The 27,813-nt window shown below is 37.6% G+C and overlaps 1 protein-coding gene across 1 annotated transcript; it reads right to left on the bottom strand.

Moving 5' to 3' along the window:
* Positions 1-235: 235 nt before the first annotated feature.
* LOC104589144 (protein PAM71-homolog, chloroplastic) lies at positions 236-27,813 on the bottom strand. The gene is made up of 10 exons (XM_010247352.3): positions 27,480-27,813; positions 18,667-18,826; positions 17,541-17,724; positions 12,568-12,615; positions 10,644-10,740; positions 1,970-2,130; positions 1,449-1,514; positions 963-1,013; positions 768-872; positions 236-683 (listed from the first exon to the last, which is right to left on the bottom strand). The coding sequence occupies exons 1-10, from the start codon at positions 27,595-27,597 to the stop codon at positions 618-620; spliced, it is 1,056 nt and encodes a 351-aa protein (XP_010245654.1). The 5' UTR covers positions 27,598-27,813; the 3' UTR covers positions 236-617.

Below are 27,813 nucleotides of genomic sequence, written 5' to 3'. Positions count from 1 at the left end.
AGATGAAAAGTCAAAAACTACCCCTGCATCTAACAGAACATACAAACACAATATAACCAAATATACATTTTATTAATACTTGAAAACAGTATTTCTGAAATTCATAAAATTGATCAAAAAAACTGAAATTCATAAAATCGAGTTAAAAGCCAAATATTAAAAACCATGCTGTTTAACACTAGTGATATAGTGTAGATAATGTTAAGGTTCTTGCAGTTCACATGGGAGACCTGGGTTTTGATTCTGCAAACTTGTATGTAATTTAATTTTATGCACCTAAGAAACATGCAATATGATCACTAGAAAAAAATGTGGTTCTAATAAAAGTATTGGAAACAGAAGCCCAAGAACCCATTCAGTATGGATGCAAGAAGCTTTGACACGAATTGCACAATATACAAACTCCACTTACAACCCTACAAACTTCTAGTAATGACTCATCATGACATGCCTACAAAAATCCGACTAAAGAAGGCAAGCCTTCAAAGCTAACCAGAAAGAATGAATCTGCAAGACCCTTGCTTAAATATCTAATTCTGCTTCATCATTGCAAGGTCATGGCTTACCCACTTATGATGTGCGGGGGCTTCACTTTTGCACAATCCCTGAGAGATTTGTCAGAAAACTCCTATAAATGTGGCTACTGCAAAAACAAGGAACAGTACTCCACCCAAATAGCCAACCTGGTTGAAGAGTGCTTCATAAATGCCAAGTGCAGATATGCCCAACAACATAATAAGAAAACGGAAAAGATTTTCTGACAATACCAGTTTTTCAGAAATATAGTTGGCAAGAAAGGCTCCTCCCAAAACTGCTATAGACGTTGCCAGTAGGTGCCCAGCAATGGCGCCACTAGCCACACCCCATGGAGACTGTAGAAAGAAATTATAATGGAATCATGACTAGGATGGCATGATATTCAGGGGCAATTCTACTTCAGGGTCAAATTCATGATATTGTACCTGTGCAGCACCTAGAGCAATTGTCGCAAGCATTGAGCGATCTCCCCATTCCTGGAAGCAACCAAAATCTTGTTACTTAACTCTTTTTCTGTTGTTTTCCTCTAGAACTTCAGGCTGCGTTTGTTTTCGGTGTAGTACACCCCGGTTCGATTTTGCTCACATTTGTTTTCAATGTAAGCTTTACATAGATAATCAATGTAAAGACAATCGATTTTATTGATGTAAATTTTTCCACGCACTGACATACATTTTTCACTTTACAACGGTTCACTATATAAACCAATCAATGTACTTTTACATTGATAAAAACTTTACACCAAAAACAAATGCAGCCTTGAGTTCTCATGGTCAAGTGCTATCACTGATTCACTAATAGGAAATTGTAAATAGTTCTAGATAGAAAATATGCCAAGCCAAGCCAAGAATACGTTAAATGAAGGTCATGCTTGCATGTTAAAATACGAGAAGGTTTAAGAAGTATCTTACAGCAAAGAATACAAGAGTAAAAGACTCCCAGATGACTTCAAGAGGATTCATAAGCCGCTTTGCCACCTGAAAAGGTTAATAAACATAATCCCACCATCAAGAAGTTAGAGAAAAACAGAGAAAGGGTGGAAGAAAAAGTCAAAATAGCACATAATGAGCAAGGATCAAAGTCAAATAAGAAACAAATTATGAAGTAGGTGATAGCATAAGTACAGTAATACTAATGGTTCCTACCAATTGGATGTATGGAATACTACTGTATCTCTACTAATAAAAAATAAATTAAAATAAAATAAAAGTCCAAACACTACCATATTGTTGATAAATGATAATATTGATTCCAATCAAACAAGGAAATCACCTTTAAGGTGGGAGTTGCATTTAAGAGTCCCTCAGAAAAGGCACTTCCCACTCTAAATTTGGTTTCCCATATGATAAAGATATGAAGATAAGGAAATAAAGACAGCAACCCAATAAAAATAAAACATTATACAGAATGAACTAGATATTAGCATAATGACCTTCTCCTTCACAAGCACCTCAGCTTCAACGAATTCTCCAAGTTCTGAGCTTTTTTCACCATTTTTTACTACATTTGATGGTAGATCCCATGCATCTTTAATTGATTTAAGACCAAAGAACATGAGAAGAGTCACTGCTGCATATTCTCCAATAGGCAATGCTGTTCAAATGGCCACAGAATCACTAACACATTTAGAGACAGCGAGATAGGGGGAAAAGTAAGAACAAAAAGACAAAAGCTCAGGCCAAGCCATTATATCTAAAAGATCATTAGAAGAGACTGGTTGATCTGTGGGTTGATGAACTTTAAGGAAAGCTGGATATTACAAGAAAATACATCCGGCTGAAATAGTGTAACAATGATAAGCCTAAAAAAATATCGTTAATAAAGAATCAGAAACCCATGTTTTAAGATAAATTTAGAAAAGCATCCGCTAAACTACAAAAAACTCTTTCCCATCTCATGAAACCTAAAGGATATGATGACATAATGGTCTCTACAGTGCTCTGTAGAGCGGACTCTGAAGAAGTATGGCCTGGTCATTAGCATCCCTGGAAAATAAAAATGTAAACATATTTTCCTTCCAATGAATTAGCATACCAGAGAGATCCTCTTCCCTATTGGGGTTGAGAAGCGTATGATTCATTGAAAGAATTACCATAAAAACATTTTTCTTTATTTTCTTTCCAAGCATCTAGTTGCTTGCCTAAGTTTCTTTTACTCCACATTACTTGAATCTTTGCTTCAAATGGAAACTAGTTTTTTTGTAAGTAAAATATATTTCATTCAATTAAGTAAAGCAAAAGATTTTACGATCAAGACTTCCAACCGGAGGCATGATATGCAGCCTCAATTACGACAAACAAATTACAATTGAACCCAGCACAGATGGTCTCTATTCACCTCTTGCCTAGCTAGACAATCTGCCATCCCATTTGCCAATATCCTTTCCCATTGAATCCTTATAACATGTTTGTGGTCAGCCACTTAAATATCTTTATAGCTTCCCTGTAAGTCCATGTTACTGAGTTAGGCTCCTTCAGCCACCAAACAGCTTGAAATCCCCTTCAATGAGTAGTTTGTCAAAGTTCAACTGCTTGGAATTCAGCATTTATGGAATACCCAACTCCTGGTGGACCCAAGTTTACTGCAATGACATTTCCATCTCTGTTTCTGAATATTTCCCCCTATTCCAAAAGGTCCTGCTCCCTCCTTAGGTGGTACCCAAACTGACAATGAGCTGTTCTTGTTGACTGAACTCTTAGCTACAGCTTTCCAATTCCTCCAGATATCATCAAAAGATAGGTGGGAAAATATATTCATAGTTTTAATCCAATGAATAACCCTGCTCACAATACAATCCAACAAGGCCTCTGCATTTCTTTCCCTCTTATTAATATTGTGGCATTCCTCTCCTCCCAAATTGTCCATACCATACCAAAGCTTCCCTAGCACATCTTTCACATAATTCTACCCCTCCACTTGGTTCGAACAAAGGTTGTAGGTCAAATAAGATACTACTCTGCAAAGGCAAGGTCAACCTGCACGGCTGCACCCAAATAGAGAAAAATGCCTCTCCCAAATACCTGTAATGAAAGGACAAGAGAAGAGATTAGTAGATAGTAACAGCTCTCACCATTAGCTTTGCAAAGGATACACTGGTTAGAAGAGATGCAAATAAAGGGTCTTTTTCTTTGCAGGTTACCCAAGGTATTTAAATTTCCAAGGTAAACTTCCCAACAGAAAGTCCAACCTTAGGTGGGACAGGTCTGGACCCGGAGCCTTTGATCTATCCATTAAGAACACAACCCACCTAACTTCTAGGGATGCAAACGGATTGAATCGGATTCGAATCCGATCCGACACTGTTCATGTCGGATATGATCCAATCCGATCAGATCTGATAGGACTCTATTTGAATTCGAATCCTATTGGTAAGCCAGATCTTCGGATCTGATCCGATCCGATTTGTTTTCTTTAAAAATTAATAAATTATTAAAAGAAAATTAAAATATACTAATTTAGATAAAGTAAAAACAAAAATACAAGTATTTTTAATTATTTTCATCATATATATACATGTTTTTATAAAAAAATAAATAATATAACAAATTTATAAAAATACAATATAAAAATATATTTATAAATAAATAAATAACATATATATGTATTATATATATTTATATTTATAAATATATAATATATATCGGATTGGATCTTCTCGGATTGGATATGATCGAATTGGATAATATATCGGAGTGATCCGAATTTGACCAGATATGATCGAATCTCAAATTGGATCGAATCATGATCCGATCCATTTGTACCCCTACTAACTTCAAATAAAAATCCCTTTCTAATGATCTAAACACTTCAACATCCAAACTTGGCACATCCAAACCTTCCACATTAAATTCATTATCCCCTTACCCTTCCTATAAACTACTTTAAAATGATCCACAAAAATCTTAGCAATCTCCTCTTGATTAGAGATCACCTCATCCACCTCTAGATTCCAACTTAGCCACAAAATTCTTTCTTCTCCTACCATTTGCATGGAAAAATTTGCAATTTCCATCTCCCTCCTTAATCCATTTATGCCTAGATTTTTGTCTCTAACAAATCTCTACCCTAAGAAGTATTTCTTCCAACTCCTTCAAGGTCCACTTCAGTTTCCTATCCTCCTCACTCAATAAGCCTCAACTCTCATTATCATCCAATTGCCAAATTTAGGATGGCACACTTGGTTTTTTCTCCTCAATTCTTCTAAAGTACTCTATTCCATTCCTTGATTTTGCCTTTTAACCTCTGAATCTTTCTATGAAATCTCAAATAGGCCACTCCCCTCAGCTCTTCCCTCCACCATTTCTCCACCCTTAGGATAAAATCTGGATGAGTCAGCCACATATTTTCAAACCTAGAAGGGAGTAGGGATATTCAAGAAATTCTCATCCTATTCTAATCAGAAAATGATCAGAGGTTACTCTTGGCAGTGCTATAGCCACCAATCCTTCCCAATGATCCTTCCGATCTGTATTGTAGATAAATCAATCCAGCTTTGAGCATAGGGGGAGGCTTGTAGATTATATCATGTAAATAAGGCTTGTTGGAGGGGAGCTCCTTTTAAGTTACAAGTATATACAAATTCATTGAATTTCCTCATGTTGGTAGAATTTTTTGATTAGGGTTATTTTTCTCATTAGAAAATCTAACCACAATGAAATCCCCACCTAAGTACCAAGGTCCATCCCAAAGGCCCCTAATATCAAACAATTCTTCCCACATCTCTCCTCTGTCCGTATAACTATTTTTTATAGGAAATGGTAACTTTCATTAAACTTGAAGAAATAGAATTACAATTGTCACCTTCCAAAATAAGGTGACCCCTAATAACATAATCAATTTGCAATCATGCCCAAAATAAAGTCTCCCTATTAACCACTTGCTTTGCTAAAGCGTTAGCCAAACCATTTGTTGACCTCCTAGTCCAATTAAACTATGCTCTATGCTTTATTGTCAGGTTCATTATTTCCCTTACATATTGTCTAAGGGACCAAGTGCCCAGATTATTTATTTGCATCCAACCTACAACCAATTTTGAATCCCCCTTCACTTCTAATTGTTGAAATCCCAATTGTTTAGCCAATCTGAGCCCTTTAAGAAGCACCATTACTTCTGCTCTTAGTGAGCCACCCACCCCTACTGGGCCAAAGAAAAGGGCCAATACTCTTCCTTCCACATCTCTAAAAACACCCCCAATTCCAAAGGGACCAGGGTTGCCTATAGAGCTGCCATCAAAGTTCAATTTCACACTATGTTGTAACAGAGGGGACCAATCCTCTTGAATGGTAGGAGAAGAATTGGAGGAACCCACTACTGTGTTCCATCCTCTAAGCTAGTCATCTACAAAAACGTCCTTGAAGAGATCCATAGTTTTCAACCAATGTATGGCCTTGATGGTGATCCCTTCTATAAGTTCAAGTAGTGTTTTTTCTTGCCCTTGGAAAATCCTGTCATTTCTCTCTTCCCAAATTGCCCAAATAATAGCTACTCTCATTGTTCTCCACACCACCCTTCCTCTCTTCTTTGGTTGTCAAAAAAAGCTAGAGTCAAAAAGGTTCGCCACGCTTGAGGGAGGAACCTACTTGCAATCAAAGAGAGAGGAGAACCATTCCCAGATATGTGTTACAAAAGGATAGGAGATTAATATATGATTAAGCAAAGGGTACAGACGTGTGGGGATCAACACCAGCTTGGTCTCTTTCTTTGAAGCACATTCAAAGTGTTAATTTTTGGAGAACCACTTCCCAATAGAAAGCCCTCACCTTTGGCGATGCAGGAGCACACCACACTTCTTTAACAGGAAAAGAGGTAACCGTATTAGTAGAGTTCAACAAAGCATTGAAAAATGAAAAACAAGAGAAACAACCAGACTCTGACCAAATTCTGCTATCAAGACAATACTGGTCCAGATACATTGAGATTAGAAGAGAGAAAAGTTCATCTACCAAGCCCACTTCTAAGTCCCTTAAACCTCTCCTTAAATCTAGATCCCAAGAATCCCCAGAGACAAAAAAGGAAGAAATGACTTTAAACTTGTTCAAAGAGAGGGAATATATGATCAAGAACCTATCCTTAAGAGGAGAGTCCCCAATCCAAATGTACTCCCAAAAAAGAACTTTATTGCCCAAGCAAGCATCACACCTAATGAAAGGAGAAAAAATGAGCAATATACCAACAATATCTTTCCACAGGGAGGAACGAGAAGCCCTAAGATCGATACCAACATCCCATACATTTGCTGCCAATCCATGGATATTTCCAACTGTTCTATGCCATAAGCTTTACTACTCCTTGGGATATCTCCACAACCACTTACCTAGCAATGCTATGTTTCTCAATCTAACATTTCCAATCCCTAAACCCTCATTATCTTTTTCTTTTATCAATAACAGAATCAATTTCAATTTCATTAAAAGGAGGAAGTTTAGTACAATAGGAAAAGGAAGGGATAAAAACTATTAGCCCTTCCCAATAGAAAATAAAGTTACAATGCAGCCCAAAATAAACTATTCCTTCCCACCCCTTGTTTAGAAAGTGTATCAGCAACTGCATTTGCATCTCTTCTGGCCCAATTACAAATCACCTCTACCCCTCGAAGCAAATTAACAACTTTCCTCTACATACTACCACCATCTTTCCACCTCCTCTTTCAAATCCAACTAATTACAAGCTTCAAATTGTCTTCAATTAACAACTTATTGATATTCATCTCTTTAGCCTTTTGAATCTCTTCAATAGCACCATAATTTCAGCCCTTAGCGAGTCCCCGACTCCACTTGGACTTGAGTATAATGCAATGATATTTCCCTCCTCATTCCTAAAGACCCCTCCTATACTAGACGGACCTAGATTGCCTTCACTACTACCATCAAAGTTGACCTTAATAAAACCTCTAGGTGGTGGAGACCACATAGGCCTGACCACCTCCTTACAAAGAACAGAAACAACTACCTTGCTCCACTTTCTCATCATCTCAATGCCAAGAATATCCTTAAAGAGATCCAATGACTTAACCCAATGGATCACCTTGATGGTAATAGCTTCAATGACTGCTTCTCTGCTTTTTTCTTTTAAAAAAAAAAAAAAATCTCTAGTTCCTTTCCTCCCAAATTGTCCAAAACACCGCTCCCCTTGTACACCTCCATATCATACTTCCCCTTTTCATTGACCAGCTTACGAAAGCAAGAGCAAACAGGCTGTGAACATTAGGCACAGGGTTCCACCTGCACCCAAACAAAGCAAAGAACCATTCCCAAATGAAAGAGGAAAAAGGGCAGGAGATTAATAAGTGATAACAATTCTCACCCATAGTTGTCAAGGTGACACCTAGGCGGGCACCTAGGCGACAAAGTGCCCTTGGAGGCTCGCCTCGCCTAATCTCCATGTAGTTTTCTATAGTGTGTTATAAAAAACTTTTATATTCTTAATTTTTTGAGGTTATAATTATAAAATAGACATTTTTAAACTAAAATACTCATTTTGTGTATTTATATACTAATTTATTTTTATTATTTTCTTATTTGTTAGGGTTTAATCAACACAAACATTGCTAAATGCTTTATTACCTGAACCAATAAGCAAGGAAGAACATAAAATGTTGTCCAATCAACACATTTTTTTCCTATAACAATAATAGGGGTTTAGCCCCTATATATATATATATATATTAATTTTCTTTTCTTTCTTCTTTTTCTTCTCATGAATATGTTGATTTTCTGTACTTCAACATGAAGTTTATACTTTTCTTATGAAAATTATGGATATTTATTAAGGAAATATGATTATAGAACCTAGGGAACTACCATAGGATACATGTTTTTACTTAAAAAAAAATCCATTGCCTAGGTGACTAGGTGACAAGGTGCCCCCTGTTGCCTAGCCTCGCCTTAGTGCCTTGAAAACTATGCTCTCACCATTAACTTTGCATAGGGAGAACCAGTGTGGGGAAAGGCACCCACTAGGTCTTTTTCTTTGCAATAGCTCCTTTCTCCTCTCCCTCCTCCCACTAAACTCTATGTCACCTTCCACACCTAATCTCAGCCTCTCTGTCTTTATCTTCTTTTTCCTTTTTCCCTCCTCCTTCCTAGAATAAACTTTGACTTTTCCAACTTCCTTAACTTTCAAACCCATCTACTCCACTACTTCTAAAACTGGGTTCCCTCCCCCTACCCTATTATCCTCGGTCTCTTCTTTTCTTGACCTATCTAGCCCTTGCTCCTCAATCAATATACCAACAACCTCAAAGTACTCGTTCACCATTTTCTATGTTCTTTCACCTTGCTCCCTACTTTCAAGTCCCTCATCCCTCTTCATAGTACTTCCCTCTATCTGTAATAGGCACCAACAAAGTATTAGTATCCTCAACCTGAATGACACACAAACCTGGAGACTTAGACTTAGGAAGTGGGCTTAGATCACTAAGATGGATTGGACCAGAACTCGTCTCTAAGGCCTTAATAACCAGAAATTGAAACCAACAGAGGCGTCTACTTGATCCTATGAGTATTGCACCAACCTAACTGGAATACCTCTAATCCGTCCCATGGAGAAACCCGTTTCCATGCTCCATACACCCTGTCTTTGTTGAGAAATTGGTGTCAGCTCTTCGCTATTAGGATGAATGTCTTGTACTCTGTGAACAGAGCCTTCTTCCCTACCTAGCCTTGAAATGGCATATGTCGCCTGTGAAGCAAACTCATTTCATCCACCAATGCCTTCTTCCACTACAAATAGCTGTTCTGTATTAAAGCTATTGCCCTAAATAATAAAAACCATCACCAATATAGGGGATGAAAAGAAGTGCAAGCATCAAGCTCCCAAAGGACCGGGTGAGACCCAAGAGGAGAATCTCAAAAGAGGCAATCCAACAGAATACAACACCTCAATAGTACAATAAAAATTATTTAAAACCCTAGAAGAGCTGGAATGTAGTGCAACTCTCTTCCCAACCGCATCCCTAGACAGAGCATCAGCTTGAGAGTAAGCTAAATTATTAGATGTTAGAGAATGATAACAGAAATTTGTTCAATCCTTGTAGGAATTGTTTGACATTTCCCATTCTCTCTCTCTCTCTCTCTCTCTCTCTGTCTTAATTATTCAAATAGTATATGTGCATTTTCAAACGAACATAAATCAATGTCAATGATTCTGGAATAAAGATAAAAATGTTCTGAGGTTCTAATAACCTTTAACTCTTCTTTTGATGCATATGATGTAAAAGATGTCATTTTATATATGGGTCAAGATCCTAATTGGTCATTGTACTTGGGATTCCTTATCTTTTCTTCAGTTGAACATGAACTTAGAAAAATCCTAGTTGGCATCAATCCAATGGGCAACTTCAATAATGACGATATCTGCGAAAATATCTTGGGATAACTCTTTGTTAGAGAAGAAAATGAATATCTCAAGTGACTCCATATGATCTTTCTCCCATTAATTGAGAAGAAATATGAAGAGCTCAAAAAGGGTCAGGATCTCATTTCTATGCAATCATCTAGTACCAAGTAAAGACAAGTGGTAAACAATTCAAAGTGGAAATGTAGAACCCAAGTATAAACCATTCCCCCTCATACCTCTACAATGAAATTATTTCTGATAAAATTGGCAAATCTCAGAACCTATGCACCATTGGTTTTGCCTATCTATGAGGGTAACTAAGTCTTCACATACCTAAATCCACAACCTGCCAAAAACAATCAGAGTCACTCTCTGTAGTAAGCCTCTCAAGCCCAGTGCAAAAGATAACCGGAGGCCTTGGATTAGGGAAAGAAACTTGAAGCATCACGAACTACATGGGAGTTGAATAAGATAGAAACACCATACTCAATTGTTCCTTGAAACAGCTCAATCCCTGAAGGCCCCAGATTTTGATCACTAGACAAAGTTCAAACTAACAGCAAACTCACTTGGAAGGATCATTCAAAGATAATGCCAATCCTAGGTGGGCAGGAGAGTGCTATAACTGACCAGTTTCTTAGCAAAGAAATGAGCAAGAGTCCCTTACCCGACTCTTGTGCTACTCTTCAAGATCACTACTTAAATAAGATCAATTTCATCCATGGAGTTATATCCATTCATTCATTATGAAGTGCCAAATACTAACTTACTTGTCTGAAACTGTGCTGGTACTGACTGAAATACCCGTCCTATAACGACAGATAGGATTGTCATAAGTGCAAGAGCACCCATTGATCCAAGTAAGACCTAGTCAATTAAATAAAAAACATATAAGAACAATTGATGCCTGTAAAATATAACTATTTTACACTAATTCTGTATCTTCAACAATTAATAGACAATTGGAGCAAAGGCATTGAGAGCAGGAAGACAGACTAAAACCTTAAAAGTTGTGAGGAAACCCTAGATTAACAAAAACTACTTGAAATTTTGATTGTAATATTTTCTTCGCTAACATGCAACAGCTAGATGAAAAATATTGCCTAATAATATCCATCATTCCTGTTAATAGTAAAAGTAAAATATCTGTTATTAAAGAGAACCAAAAGGCAGGTGTTGAAAGAGACCATGTCTACACTTTTAGAAGCATAGCTGTGATGTCAAATAAGCATCTGTAACCAAAGTAATGGCTGAGTAAGCACATGGTGAGCTAACCTTTTGAAACATGCATGTTTCAGACATGGTTTATGGAAGTTGCTGGACAAGGTGCAAATTTTGTCGCTAATATTTCCATTTCCAGATTATTAGAATTTCTAAATTAAAGTGTGTTTGTAAAGTTTTATCACATAGATAAATTAGGAAATCCACAACAGTGTTAATACTTAACTTGAAGCATAGAATAAAGTATTTTAGTGTATATCAAACAGAAAGTCTTAGATGAGTAAAACAAGTCCATACATAGACTGTTGGTTAAGAGTAGTATGAATTTTGAATATTAAGCTTGTCCATGAAATTTGGGCTGCTTAGATAAGAAAATTTCTTTAATTCTACTCTCTTCTCTTTTTCTTTTCTTATTTATCCAACCTTGTAAAATACCTGGGCTTCAACAATGATCAATTTATTTTTTAATGCCTAGGTTCATAGTATGGTGAATCCCTAAAAAGATTTCCACTGCACAGCTATTCATGTCCTTGGCATCATTAGATATTTTTCCTTTTATTATCTTTCTCAAATGTTTCTTTTTATGTACGGAGATCTGGTTTAGTTTGATTAGATCTAGGCACATCTTAAACATACAGAACTCTATATCCTAATTTTATCTCAATGAATTTATCTATTATTAGAAAAATATTGCTTGTCTTAAATACTCATGTTTGAGACTAGCTCCCCAATAATCTTTTCTTTTTTCATTTGAAGCATCAAATCCAGACACTATCAACAAGTTCTCATATTCTCCACACTACTAGTTTCTAATTGAAGGATGGAGCATACTTTTATTAAAATGTTTCAGCTGTTACAAGAATAACCAAGAAAAAAACTTGATCCTAATATGGACTTAAATGATTTAGGTTTTATTCTTAATGCTATAAGCTGAAAAGATATGTCAATCCCCTAGATTATTGCAGTACTGGAAAACAGCACTTGAAATATCTTGACCACCTATTAGGTGCTAAGACCATGGCCATTGCATTTTGTGATCATGTTGTAGAAAAGTAAAACAGTTAGCTTCTTAGAAGAAGAATTACATTTCCTTCAGAGAGATAATTAAATCAAAGAAGCAGCCTCCAACTTCTCAGTGGACCATTTGATAACAGCTGAAGTGGCTGAACTGAAAATCTTATGGCATTGGCTTCTAGTCAATAAGTTCTTAAGGAGGTGGTGGGCTCCTTAATGGCTGAAGGAAGTTGGGTAGATTACTATACCCTAATGACAAAGTAATAAGTTGTTCAGTTCAGTCCAGAAACTTCATCCCTTATCAAACGGCCCCCAAGTATCTCTAATTAAAGGTCTTAAAGAAGCACTGGAGAAGCCAAATCAAATCCAAAGGAGATACTTTAAGAAGGTGGGGCAACTAAAAATACCATACATACATACATACATAGAGAGAGAGAGAGAGAGAGTTTATAGTAATACCAATCCTTTTTCATATTGCATGGCCAACAGAGCAGCGATAAAAAATGTCTGAACAAGGAACCAGAAAGATTGTCAAATAAATCTGTGTTACAAAATTACAAAGTAAACTAAAGATTATAAGAGGTTACAACGTAACCCACACAAAGTATGAGAAAGAAAGCTTCAAAATAGTTTCAATCTACATAACAGGTGCAAATATTAAATGGCTTGATATTAGTGAACAATGGCAGCAGTAACAAAAAATAAAGATAATAATCATCTAAATCAACAAAATAAAGTGAAAGATTAAAGGTGGAATTTTTATCATAGTCTAGAAATTAAAAAAAAAAAAAAAGAACTGAAGTTTTTAAGAGTAAATGTGATGATAAAATATCTATGGTTTCAAGTATAACTGTTAATTGGCAATGGGTTTACAAATCTAATGCCCATTAATACTTGATATGCACATGGTTAAGTTTCCATATAAGTTTGCAATTGTGTAACACATATTGGAGGAAAGGGAATTGAGGTTTAGGATTAAAAAAGATTTGGAAGAAGTTTTATTAGGGGAAGAGATCAGTTGGAGACAAAAGTCAATGTGCAAGTGGTTGAAAGAAGGTGATGGTAACACAAATTCTTTCATACTTCGGCAAATGGGAGGAGGAGGAAAAATTTTGTGGCTAGATTGGAGGTAGATGGGCAAGAGATAACAAATCAAGAATGAAATTGCTAGGATCTTCGTGGACCACTTCAAAGCAATCTTTAGGAGGCCCTTGGATGATAGATTACGACTGGAAGACTTTGAGTGGCCCCAAAGGGAGACTGAAATAACACAGTGGATGGAGAGAGACTTTGTGGAAGAGGAAACAAGGAAGGCAGTTTTCTCAATGAATAGATCGAAAGCCCCGGGGTCAGATGAATTTACTATGGCTTTCTATCAAGACTGTTGGGACATTGTAAAAGATGGTCTTTGTGAGGTCCTCAATGAATTTGTGGAGAGGTTTATTGTGAGCTGAGGGGTGAATGCAACCTTTTTTGCCCTTATTCAAAGAGGACTGATGCTAGCCATCCAAAGGACTTTGGACCCATTAGCCTATTAACAGGCATCTATAAGATTTTGACTAAGGTTCTATCTTTGAGATTAAAAGTAGTACTTCCAACCATAATCAGTCAAAATCAGGGGGCCTTTATCCAAGGGAGACAAATAACTTATCAAATTCTTATTGTTAATGAATGTGTGGAGGATATGAAAAGATCGAGGAAGAAAGGTTTCGTATGCAAATTGGATATGGAGAAAGCCTATGATTTGGTAGACTGGAATTTCCTTGATGATGTAATGAAAAATTGCGGGTTTGGGGAGAGATGGTGCAATTGGATTTTTGGTTGCATTAATTCATGTCACTACTTTCTTCTGATTAACGGGGTTGTGAGAGACTTTTTTCTAGCCTGTCGGGGTCTAAGGCAAGGTGATCCTCTTTCACCTTTTTTGTTCACTCTAGTAGCTGATGTGTTTAGTAGAATGATCTCAAAGGCTGATAGGGAGAAAGTAATAAAAGGGGGGAAGATTGGGAGGGATTTGGTCTCAGTGACACATTTGCAATTTGTAGATGATATCATAATTTTCTGTGAAGGGTGTGAGCAAGGTGTGGTGAGGAATTTGAAGGAAGTGGTGGGGAAATTTGAGTTAGCTTCTAATCTGAAAATTAATCTTGAAAAGAGTTGTGTAGCAGGAATCAACTTGGAGGAAGGGGAAGTAAACTCTGTTGCCTACACCTTAGATTGTTCCATAGTTAGCAGGCCCTTGACCTACCTTGGCCTCCCTTTAGGAGCAAACCCTAGAGAAAGCAGGTTTTGGAATCCAATTATTGAGAGGTGTGCAAAAAATTTGGCAGCTTGGAAGAGAAGTTATGTACCTTTGGGAGGAAGAATTACTTTTATTAAACCCACTCTTGCCAATCTACCAATATATTTTCTATCAGTATTTAGGATTCCCCAAAAGGAGGCTAAAAAAATTGAGAAAGAGATTTCCTATGGGAGTCGGGTGATGGAAAGAAAGATCATTTGATTAAATGCAAGGTTGTGTCTAGAAGTCTACAAGAGGGTGGCTTAGGCAGTGGAAATATAGATAAAAAGAACTTGGCTCTATTACGAAAATGGATTTGGAGATGGTCGGAGGAAAGAGATATTTTGTGGCATAAAATAATAGCGAGCATACATGGGAGGTTGAGAAATGGTTGGGATGCAGGAGTATCTAACAGGGCCACATTGGCCTCTCCGTGGAAAGCCATTCATTGCACTTTGCCTTTTCTACTTCGGTTTGTCAGGTATGATGTTTGCTCTGGGGCTTCTGTTAAATTTTGGGAGGATACTTGGATTGGTTGTAGTCCACTGAAGGATCTCTTTTCTACCTTATATTTGGTATCCCTGTATAAAAATGAATGTGTGTCTAAATTTTTTGTTCCTCCCTTACTCCCTGTGGGCCCTAATTGGGACTTTGGCTTTTGGAGAGGTCTAGGAGACAGTGAAGTTTCTGCTTGTTCAGACCTTTTACAAATACTTCAAATTGGTTTAGACCCTGATAAACCTGATAAGCGTATTTGGACCCCCATCCTAAGGGTTTGCTCTCTTGTGCCTCTTTGTTTAAGACTTTGTGCATCTCTTCAGATCCTCCGTCCTTTCCCTTTAAAGAATTCTGGTGTAGACCCATTCCTTGCAAAGTAAGAGCTTTTTGTTGGGAAGTAGTGAATGGGAAGATTAATACTTTGGATATGTTACAAAAGAAAAGGCCTAATTCTTGTCTCTCTCCTACTTGGTGCATACTGTGTAAATCCAATAATGAGAGTTGCTATCACCTACTGATCTCTTGTCCTTTTGTTGCAGAGATTTGGATTTGCTTTTTCTCTTTGTTTGGGTGCAGGTGGACTTCACCAACGGAAGTCAATATGCTATTTAACCCTTCTTTGTTTTCTCCGTTGAAGATGTTTGGAGGAATTGGGAAGTAATTGCAAAAAGCTCTTCAAGAAAGGAATGTGTGGAGATGCAATGGTCACCCCCAATGGAAGGCTTCGTCAAACTGAATTTCAATGAGAGCAGCCAAGGAAATCCAGGCCCCTCGGGTATAGGAGGGGTATTGAGAGATTCAGAAGGTAAACTTATAGCCTTGTTTTCCAGCCCCATGGGCTTGGGTGACTCTCTCAAAGAAGAGTTGCTGGCAGCATTACAAGGGGTGCAGATTGCCAATGAGTTACAGTTAGAAAATTTGGTGATAGAAGGGGATTCAAAAGTGGTGGTGAGCTAGCTAAAGGACCCAGTCTCTATAACCTGGTGCTACAGAAATGAAATGAAAAGGTTTAAGTGGCTTGAATCTCAGGATACAGTGGGTGAGGAGATCTGCAAATGGGACGGCTGATGCTTTGGCTAAGCAAGGGGTGAATAGGGATGTATTGTTTTGGGCTCCATTGTAATTTTCTTTGCTCTTTGCTTTTTATAAAGAGGTAGCATCTCGTGCCTCTCTAAGGGATGCTTGTAAAGTCTTATCTTAAAGTCTAATAAAAGCTCATCTTATTTATCAAAAAAAAAAAAAAAACGCATAGGTATGTATGCTAAAACCATGAGGATATCCACTAGTTTTTATTATTAGGCACTTGACTTGAGCTATGAGACTACATATGTTAACATTTTTTTTTTGATAAATGATACATATGTTAGCATTTCATTCTTTTCATCTAGACCATAATTGTCACATATATTGCATTCATCACTAAAGCAATGGTAAAACTATTCTTTTATTCCTTCCTATTTTAATGAGTAGCTTTAATTACTGAACTTTCTTTCTGGATAAGTTTGCAGTACTAATCAGCCCAAATGATTCGAGTGAAATTGCAATTCTCTATCTGTAGTAGTTTCCCTTGGTTCATTGTACCATGATGAAAATCAAAGTTTTAACCACAAGATCAAAAGTAATGGTGTTGTGGTGGTGACTGGAAAGGATTTATAACCTTTCTGTATCAATGAACAGGGATTTATTAGGAGACCAGAAAAAAAAAAGTAGAACAAGCAGAAAATAGACAGAAATTAGAAAACAGGAAACAAGTCTACCTAGCTAGAAATGCAAGGAGCTCTGGGAAGAACCATGGGTTACACCCCTCCAACCAAGATTGTCAAGAACCAGATGAACACTAATCTTCACACCCTATCAAAAGAGATGTTCAGCTAAGCAGCTAAGGATCATCTTTTGTTTTGTATCTGGCTGAATACCAAGAACTCATAAAAGTCCTCAACATCCATGCAATCACAACTCAGGAGTTGCCCTACAAAATCATCAAGGACAGACCTTGATTGACAAGAGACTACCTCCTATTCAGATGGACAGAAGGAACAGAATTTTCCAAAGAACAACAATCAGGAAGCCCTCCTCCACCCCCACCCAAAAATAACAAAAAAAACCTCCAAGTTAGAGAGTTAGAAAACAGTTGCATAATACCTTGGTAAGGATGAGGAAAAATTACAATTCGATTTCAGCAACTAAACCCTACTATCCTAATTATCCAGATAAAGAAAAAAACCTAGTTTTCTTGATCTGTTCAAGGAGATAGTCTAACCATGTTTGATTCCTTCAAAAGGAATTGCTCAAGTATCACCTTTGACCCAAATTATGCCCTAAAGACTATTTGATATCATTTCCTTTTTACACAAGCCACCTCTTACTAACCTACAATTTTGGAATGTGAATCATTGTTTAATTGTATTCTGGCATACAGATTAGAGAAAGCAGAAAACTACTGGTGGTAAACCACAGGGCTAATAATTCCTGACAAGGTCAAGTAAGCAACTACTCATAGCTTAGTGTTTGCAGCAAACCCCAGATAAACAAGACAGATGAATCTATTCAATGAGATAAAAACAAAAAGATCAAAATATAGGAGGTCCTATAAACACTTAACTTAGATAAATAAGGGAAACATAAAACCTTCCAAGAAAAACAAGTAAATCACCTTGTCCCCAATCTCAGAAACAAAGATCAATGAGAATGCAGCAGTGAAGCCTGACTTTGCAATTGCTGCTAAGAGTGATGAAGGTCCTCCACTCACAAAGGCAATCAGTGAAAAGGCTAAGGCACATGCAAGCAGAACAATTGCTATAGATACTGGATAAGGAATCTTCTTAGGGGGCTTCACACTGTCAAATCATGAAATATATGTATAAGCTTGATTTAAATCGGGGCAATTGATGTCTATAGCACCAGACTATATCATAATCTCCAACCAATGGATTTACACTATCAGTAAATCTATAGAAAGAACCAAGAATTAGAAAACCAGGACATGAATTATGATAATGGATTTTGTGCTCTGATTATTGGCATGTAAATATGCTTTTTGGTATATCCTGAAATTTCAGTAAAATCTCCAGATCTTTAATAATTACCTTATTTTTCTAAAAAAATGTGAAACATAACACCAAATTAAAAATTCATGCTAGGTTTACCATGAATGAATCCCATTTTCTAAGGTTAAGGATATATATATATATATATATATATATATTAAATAGGGGCCATCACTTAGCATAATGGTAAAATCTTGGACTGGCAAGCGTGAGAATGCAGGTTAGAATCTGAGAGCAGCAGCCACTTTGTACAAAAATGCCAAAGGTTAGGACTGTATCCAGTCTACCCCTCCCAAGACCCCAGATGGCTAGGACCAACATTAGGTAATGACTTTTTTTATTGTTTTAAATAAAATGCAAAATATGTATTAAATAGAAAGAGAAATTGCAAAGATGCTATAACCTATGGCCATGCAGCCTAGCCAGACAAAAGAAAATAAAAGAAAAGAAGAGCACAGGGCGACATTTAAAAAGATCTGTTCCACCAACTCCAACCCCATAGAAGCATCATGCAAGATACCATAAAGATTTTGAGTTTCAACAATTATCCATGCTTCCATTAGGAAATTATTATGACACCACAAAACCCAGATTATGTCTATGCAAGACAAGCAAGAGCAATCATAGGACTTGTTCCACAAACAAATGATATATATTACAGGATTTCATAGTAATAAGTAATAACACCCTTAGATACACCATAAGGTCAAAAACTGATTTTCTCCAACTCACGATTCAGGTGGATTTGCACTTTGTGGATTATTGACAAAATTTTTGTGGTTGTCATTTTCTTCTCTCCTATCAAAGTCTCCGGATCCAATACTAACATTAGATGCTTGAGCTCTGATTGTGCCATAAGCTGAGTTCAACCTTTGTATCTCTCTATATGTCACTATCAAAAACGAAAAGAAAAGGAAAAGATAGTTAGGAAAAGTGTTATTCACTTTTTACCATTTAAAGAAAATTACAAGAACTTATGATGCCAAGGTATTACAGTAAAAATAAGGCAATTAATAATGTCAAAAACTGCAAAGAAGAAACCTTTGTACAAAAGACTTCTTCAATGCTCAAAACAAGTCATCCATCAAAAAGAATAAAAGGAAAATCCCAATGGCAACAACTGGAAGATAAACCATCACAGGTGGATAAATTGATCCTCAAGTAAGCCCAAGCTCTTTCACCGTTTTTCCTTTCATTAATTAAATTGGCCAGCCCAACTTCTCAAGTTCCTATAATTTAGTTTAACTTACCTGTTTGGTAATTCCTGTCTCTATTTTCCTAAAGCCTTGACCCAGAAGGTGGCATACAATGGAAAGCTGGGACACATGAAAATAATTAAAATATTGGCTAATTTCTTTTCAAAATCTTTAATGTGATTAAAAAACTTAAATTGTATAATTATGTTCATATTATTGAAAAATTCCTTGTTTGCTGATTGTTAGAGTCAGCTGTAGAGGGGTAGTATAGGCAATTTATATTAAGTTATATGTTGGATGTAATTACAAGTAGGTCTTAAGTTAGCTGATGTGTCTCTCACTTAAGTGAGGGCACAAGAGTAATTCTGATTTGTTTTTTAGAAAGGTATAAATAAAACCTGGCCGACTAGAGAGAGCAGTTCTCTAGTTTGACTAGTGTTCTCTTCTCTTCTTCTCCTCTCTTCTCTTCTCTCGACTGTTTCTATAGGTTCCTCTTCTCCTTATTATTTTGAAATATAAGAACACTATATACCTGACTTCTATCATGGTATCAAAGCCACGATAAGGTTTTGCAGATTTCTCATTAGTCAATAGGAGTTTCACAAAGGGACTAAAAAGGACTGGTCGTTTTTTTTTTTTTTTTTTTTTTTTTTTTGTTCTGGAGGTTTTCATGCTTCCAATGGGTAGAGTTGTTGCTGTTTTGTGTGGTTGGTAGAAAACCCTCTACTTGGCGGTTCGAAGAGGGCAGGTTTCAGGTGTGAAGTTGAGTGACAGTGCGAGACTGGTTGGCGGGGGTTCAGATAGGTAGGCTTCATGGGTGTAGCAGTAAGGAACAGATTGTGATGTGTTGCAGAATCTAATTCCCTATTCATGAGGTGTATTGTGATGGTTTATGGTGCTGAAAGTGGAAGACAGCAGTGGTGAACAACAGTGAGTGTTGTTGCTGAAACCTATGATAGTAAGTACCCTAGTAGTAATCAGTCGGTGGTGTGTAGTGTGGTGACTAATTAGTGAAGTGGAGTGACAGACTAGTGGTAGAATTTCTTTCCTTTTCCTTGTGCAGTCATGGGAGACAGCAATGAATGCAAGCCTAGTGTGATGGTCCCTTCTGATTATTTGAATGTGCAGATGATATCTACCAAACTGAATGGTCAGAATTATGTGCCTTGGGCTAAATCTGTTGAAGTTTTTCTAAAAGCTAAGAAGAAAGTGAAGCATGTGAGGGAAGATAAACCCCCAACTGATTCTCAAGGGGATATTATGAGTGGGAGCAAGATGATGCGCAAATTATGACATGGCTATGGAATAGTATGGAGCCCAAAATCAGCATGAACTTCATGTTTTTAGATACAGCCAAGGAGGTTTGGGGTCATGCAAAGAAGCTTTATTTTGGACAAGACAACACTACTAGGGTTTACCAACTATACGAAGAGTATTTCAATCTACAACAAGGGAATCAAAGTCTTGAGGAATATTATGCTAGTATGAGAAATCTGCAAAATGAGTTGAATGTGTATCATCCTCTTACATCTAATGTCAAAATTCAGCAACAACAGAAGGAGCAGTTGGATGAGACCAGATTTTTAGTAGGGTTGAAGTCTGAATATGAACCGGTAAGAGCACAAATACTAGGTGGGTCTGCTCTTCCCTCTCTTGAGGAGGTGTTTCCTGTCTCCAGAGGATCTTAGTTGGACCCACGGAGAACTCCACTATATCAGATAGGTCTGCGTTTGCAGCAACGAGAGGGGGAGGCCGTGGAGTTAGAGGAGGAGTTCGGGAAGGTCAGCCTGGTCGTGGTGGTGGCATGTACAGTTGTGGTGGTGATCGTGTTGGAGGTTGAGACTCAAGGGGAGCCCGTGGCAGAGGATGTAGTAATGGTCAGAGGAGGTGTACACATTGTGGTATGGAGGGACATACCATCAACTTTTGTTATGATCTACACGACCCACCTTCGACCTGGACAAATAATGCAACGGTAACTGGTGGTGGTTCAAGATAGGAATCTCAACAAACTGATCAGATACCTTCTACATCTACAGATGCCTCCACAAAGGAGATGATGAGTGTTCCGCGTGATGAGTATGAATGGTTCACTCAAGCTACATCTTAGTAGAACATGGCTACCCTTGAACACTCAGGTATGACTTGTCTGGTATCAAAACCTTCCCATTGGATTATCGATTCTAGAGCTTCCGATCATATGGCTGGAACTCCAGGTGTGTTTTCCTCCCTTTCTCCATCCTCCACATCACAATCTGTTACTCTTGCTAATGGTTCTACATCTTCCATATGTAGTGTTGATAATGTTGACATAGACTCATTATCCCTATCCTCAGTTTTATATGTTCCCAAATTTTCCTTTAACATGATGTCTGTTAGTAAATTGGTTAAGTCTCTTAATTGCTCTATCATTTTTTACCCTTTTTTTTGTGTGTTTCAGGATCTCAAGACGAGGATGAAGATTGGTGGAGGGCATGAAACTGGTGGACTATATTATCTTGATGGAGGTGGTTTGACAACAACCCTTCAGACATCTCTTTCTCCTCTTCAGTGGCACTGCAGACTTGGTCATTCGTCTCTTAAAGCTCTTAAGTTACTTGTTCCGTCGTTGAGTCGTCTTTCTACTTTGGATTGTGAGTCGTGCCAATTTGGAAAATATCATCGTGTTCCCTTTAGTCCTAGAATTAATAGTCATATGTCGAGTCCTTTTTCTCTAGTCCATTCGGACATCTGGGGTCCAAACAGAGTAGTGTCTTATAATGGTTACAAGTACTTTGTAATTTTTGTTGATGATTATTCAAGGATGACACAGCTTTACATTATGAAAGAAAGGAGTGAATTGTTTTCTATCTTCCAAAAATTTTATGTTGAGATTCACAATCAATTTGGTGTACACATTAAAATTCTTCGTTCTGATAATGGCCATGAGTATTTTACACACCATTTTAGGAATATTTGGAACAACATGGCATTATCCATTAAACCTTGTGTTCCTACACCCCTCAGCAAAATGGGGTGGCTGAGAGAAAGAACCATCATCTTTTAGAAATTGCTCGGTCCCTCTTGCATCATATGAATGTTCCCAAACACTTTTGGAGTGATGTTGTACTTACATCTTGCTTCCTTATTAGCCGCATGCCCATGTCCATCCTTGAAGGTCATTCTCCATTCTTGATTTTATTTCCTACTTTGTCTCCTTTTCCTCTTACTCCCAGGCTTTTTGGGTGTGTGTGTTTTTTCCATAATCTTGGGCCTGGAATGGACAAGTTAGATGCTCGATCCACTAAATGTATCTTCCTTGGCTATTCCATGACTCAAAAAGGGTACAAGTGTTATAACCCCAGTTCCCGGCGTTTTTTTGTGTGTCCCGATGTTACGTTCTTTGAGTCTGTTGCTTTTCTCTCCGGGTCGGATGTTTCTTCTCTTTCATCACCTCGTCTTCCAGTTTTTGTTGAGGACCCCATTCCTCTTGTTCTAGTTGTGACTAAGTCTTCACCTCCAATGCAACTTCCTATTGAACGACCACCCATCCGGCAAGTGTATATGCATCATTAGGTATTGGCTCCTCCCCCAGCTTCGTCACCATCGACAGATGTAGTAGTTATTCCCATCCTAGCCCCACCCCTGTTTCTGACCTTAATCTTCCTATTGCTTTACGGAAAGGTAAACATATTTGCACTCTTCACCCCATTTCCAATTATGTTTTTGTATCTCACCTTTCAGCTTCCCATCCCAATTTATGTCTATGTTATCCTCTGTCTCTATTCCCAAGGATGTTTAAGAAGCTCTTACTTCTCTACTTTCTAGGGTGGTGCCAAGCAATGGAGGAAAAACTCTCGGCCCTAACTCATACTCATACGTGGAACCTCACCACTCTTCCACCTGGAAAGCATGTTGTAGGTTGTAAGTGGGTGTACACTGCTAAGTATTTACTTGATGAGAGTGTTAAGCGGTTGAAAGCTCGATTGGTTGCCAAAGGTTATTCACAGTTATATGGTATTGATTACACAGACACCTTCTCCCCTGTTGCCAAATTGGCTCCGTTCGTGTTTTGATCTCCCTTGTTACTATGCATGATTGGCCCTTATTTCAACTTGACATCAAGAATGTTTTTTTTACATGGTGATCTCCTTGAGGAAGTGTACATGGAGCAACCACCGGGATTTGTTGCTCAGGGGGAGGGTGGTGGTATGTAGACTTAAGAAGGCTATTTATGGGCTTAAACAATCTCCCCGTGCATGGTTTGGCATATTCAATGTAGTGGTGAAAAAATTTGGCATGAAACAGTGTCAGGTTGACCATTCCATATTTAGTTATCAGTTTAGTGCTGGGAAGATTTTATTGGTGGTATATGTAGATGATATTGTTATCACCGACAGTGATAAACCAAGGATTGATAGGTTGAAAACTTACTTGCATGATCACTTACAGACAAAGGATCTTGCAAACTAAGATACTTCTTAGGGACATAAGTAATGAGGTCCAAGCATGGTATTAATTTGTGCCAAAGGAAATATGTTCTTGATCTACTAGAGGAGACAGGGTTGTTAGGTGCCAGACTAGCTGAAACCATGGAACTGAATGTCAAGTTGAGTAGTGATGCACGCAAGGTTCAAAATATCGATACGCTAGTAGGAGCGTATCGGGCGATATCAATAGTGTTTTGTAGGCTTTTTTTTTTCAAAACCGGTTCAGGGGGTCCGGTTTAAGGCTCCTCCACCCCCTGAACCAGTCAGAACCCCGATACACCCCCTGTAGAGGCATATCGGGAAGCCATCAGCACGATACGTATCGGCCGATACATATCGATACTTTGAACCTTGGATGCAAGTGAGGAGTTTGAAGATCTTGGAAGGTATAGAAGGTTGGTAGGTAAGTTGATTTACCTAACCATCAGTCAGCTTGATATTTCATTTGCAGTTAGTGTAGTGAGTCAGTTTATGCAGAATCCTCGAATTCCACATTAGGAGGCGGTTCTAAGGATTGTACGGTACTTGAAGGGAGCTCCAGGTCGTGGTTTGTTATATAAGAGAGGAGGAAGTCTTGAGATAGAGGGATGACTGGGCCGGTTCCATATCTAACAGAAGGTCCACTACATGGTATTGCACTTTTCTTGGTGGCAATCTAGTCACATGGAAGAGCAAAAAGTAGACAGTGGTAGCAAGAAGCAGTGTAGAGACTGAATATAGAGCCATGGCACACACAACATGTGAACTAGTGTGGTTGAAGCATCTCCTAGAGGAAATGGGAAACTCAATTGACACTCCTATGAAGCTATATTTGTGATAATCAAGCTACAGTTCATATCTTCTCTAATCTAGTGTTTCATGAAAGAACAAAGCATATAGAAGTTGATTGCCTATTTGTACGAGAGAAGATGCTTAGTGGAATAATAAGTACAATAATGTGAACACAGGAAATCAATGGGCAAATTTGTTTACCTAAGGGTTGAGTCAAGGAAGAGTGGACTATATATGTAACAAGCTGGGGCTATATGACATATACTCACCAGCTTGAGGGGGAGTGTTAGAGTCAGCTGTAGAGGGGTAGTATAGGCAATTTACATTAAGTTATATGTTGGATGTAATTACAAGTAGGTCCTAAGTTAGCTGATGTGTCTCTCACTTAAGTGAGGGCACAAGAGTAATTCTGATTGTTTTTTAGAAAGGTATAAATAAAACCTGATCGACTAGAGAAAGCAGTTCTCTAGTTCGACTAGACCTGTTTTCTCTTCTTCTCTTCTTCTCCTCTCTTCTCTTCTCTCTACTGTTTCTACAGGTTCCTCTTCTCCTTATTATTTCGAAATATAAGAACACTATATACCTGAATTCTATCACTGATAAAAGAATGTAATTAGAAACAAACTTGGTTACAGTAGTGCAGTATAATATAACCCAAAGACAAGGAATAAGAACTGCCAAAACTGTAATGGTTATTTAAAAAAATGAATCAATAATAAGGAAAAGAAAGGGTGGAACATGACTAGCCACCTCTAATCCATGGAATGGAGTGTGGAGTGTCTCTCACCATAGGACTCACTCTCACTCTACCATGGAATCTTTTCAAATACTATCAAACCAGAGATTTTCCCCTAATCAGTCTCTAAAATTTAAAGAAAAGAAAATTAAAAGTAGAATCATCTAACAAATTTAGCAGAGCTAGCTAGAATCCAATCTCTCACTCTCAAAATGGATTGCCTAGGCAAATAGTTGCCTATTTTGGAAGGATAGGCATAAGCAGATGGAAAAGATGTAACTAGAGATTTGGAAATGTTCCAATGTGCCTGAATTACGGACCACTCTTGCTAAACAAACAAGATAACAAATTTTGTGTTGCATGTCAAACAATCTGAAGATGACGTTTTAAAAAGCTGTTTCAAATCTAATGATTTATGAAGAATATCACGATGCAGTTCACAATTTCTGTTCATTCAAAATGCATCCTTTTTGTGCATTGTACCTTTGCATCCCAGGTGTGGAAACATTTCTCTTCCTTGGCCAATTGTGTTTGGGTAGCACCATCAACTTAAATTTGATGAGTTTGAAAGGTTTGAAGAATTTGGAGATTGAGGGAGACTGTCAAACTATAATTTGTTGTTTGAGAAATCAAGTTATGGTTCCTTGGAAAGAAAGGCACAATTTTTAGCTCTATATTGAATAATTCATTCAACTGGGTGCCTAGATGTGCTAAGGACTTGCAGATTTGTTAGCCAAGGCAAGAGTGGCAAGGAATCAACTTGAATGGGGATGTCCAGGGCCGGCTTGTAATTTGTAATATCTTTCTGTTTGTTGTAATACCTTTCTATGGGCTAAATTTGTATTATTTTAGATTCCCTCATAAAGTTTTGGCCCGCTGTTCTGTTTTATGAGCAGTATCTTTAATGAAATATCTCTGTTGCTTATTAAAAAAAATCATCCCTGTTGTGCTGCAGTTGACATATGGGTTGCATCCTGCAAATCATCATCATCATCCAAGAGACTTGGCCCAAGCCCCATCAGTATGTAAATCACAATTCATCATTCAACTGTCAAGGGTTGCATCCTCCATTAGCAGGTATTCCATTCAACATTATCATGCTTTTTCAGGATTAACCTCTTTTAACGGCCTTCAACTAATGTAATGTGTTGCTTCTTATTCCTCAAATTAATGGCCTTTCATCAAGACAACCATTTCAAAGAGCCACCTTTATTCCATCACCTATTAGAGCTGCTACCATTTAACAATGGACAATGGATATGGCTTTAAACAGAATGGAATGGCAAAACAGGATTCATGTAGCCAACCCCATATAGTTGGGATAAGGCTTGGATGATGATGATAACATTTTTTCTTACATGTTTCCTTCTAATTTTGCATCATTCAGAGGCAAAATTGATGTGTCAAATCTATCGTAAATATGTGTCTGTAAATTCGAACTAAAATCAACTAATGCCACAGGACATTATCAAAGACTGGCACTACAATTGGAAATTTTACTATGGAAATATGTATCTGCTAGGGATATTTACTATGGAAATTTTACTTTCATCAGAGCCAGGATAACCCGTGCCTCTGATATCCTGTAAGAGATCAAGTCATCTTTCTCTGCGATGGTTTACAGATGTGACAGCTCTTCTGACCACATCAAGTAGGAAATCTATTAGTAAAGTAGGTTTTATTTAAAGAAAATTAGAATAAGAGAAAACTAGAAATTATGATTATAAGTCCAAATTATTAAGATCCGATTACACGAATATAAACTGGATTAGACTGGTTGAAGTATCGTGTCATTTAGTAATATCCAATGATTAGTCTTCAATTAGTGAATTCCTTTAGAGGTTGTATTGGAATCACACCCATCCCATTAACAGTTCAACTTCATGGCCCAAACCTTGAGCAGCGGGGCATGTCTTCAAGACTAAAAGGCTGAAAATCAACACTTCTGTTTATTTCTTGTCCTTTTAGCTGAATATTTAAGACCAAAGTTCCCAATGAAACTTGAATAAATACGCCACTGAAGCAGCAGCAGAATGAGCGGGGCACCCATTTCCTACTTCAATTGATTCTAATTGACAATAACATTCAAATGTTTTATTTGAGTTTTAACTACTTATCTGATGGATTCTTGTTTTGTTACAGTACCAATCATACTTGTTTCACTATAAAATTATATATAAACGGAAAATCCTATGAAATTATAACTTTTCTAACACCCAATTGAGCAAATGGGATAATATAGAATTTGGTGCTACGATTCAATCGAGAGTAACCTCGGAGTTCTCCAATTGAGAATCCGAATGCATCTCAGAACTCCACTTGTTTGAAAACAACAAACTAAACATCTACCTATGAGCAGAAAAAAGAACTTACAAGAACGTGAAGCTCTTCTTGTGGGTAGACTGGTGGAGTGTGGCAAGGAGTCGACGGAAGCCAATAAGGGGAGTTTCCCTCTTGAAACAACTGGAGACTGGAGAACGAGACCCTGCATTTTTCTCAAGCTTTCCTCTGTCACAGATTCCTCTCCATGTGTATTACTGCTGTTTAAATATAACCAGACAGACACAGACTGTTCTTATTGCTCTACCTCTGATTTCTGAAGCTCCAGCACAAGGAGAAAGGTACCGATTGAATGGTACCTGCTAGAAGCTTGAACATCAGCGAGTTGCGATCGAGGTTCGCCTTTCAGTGCCGAGGATGGAGCTTC

Source organism: Nelumbo nucifera, chromosome 1 (genome assembly GCF_055504915.1).
Source record: "Nelumbo nucifera cultivar China Antique chromosome 1, China Antique-T2T, whole genome shotgun sequence".
In the NCBI taxonomy this organism is placed as follows: Eukaryota; Viridiplantae; Streptophyta; class Magnoliopsida; order Proteales; family Nelumbonaceae; genus Nelumbo; species Nelumbo nucifera.
The sequence above is the reverse complement of the archived record's forward strand: the minus strand, read 5'-3'. Positions and strand labels throughout refer to the sequence as shown.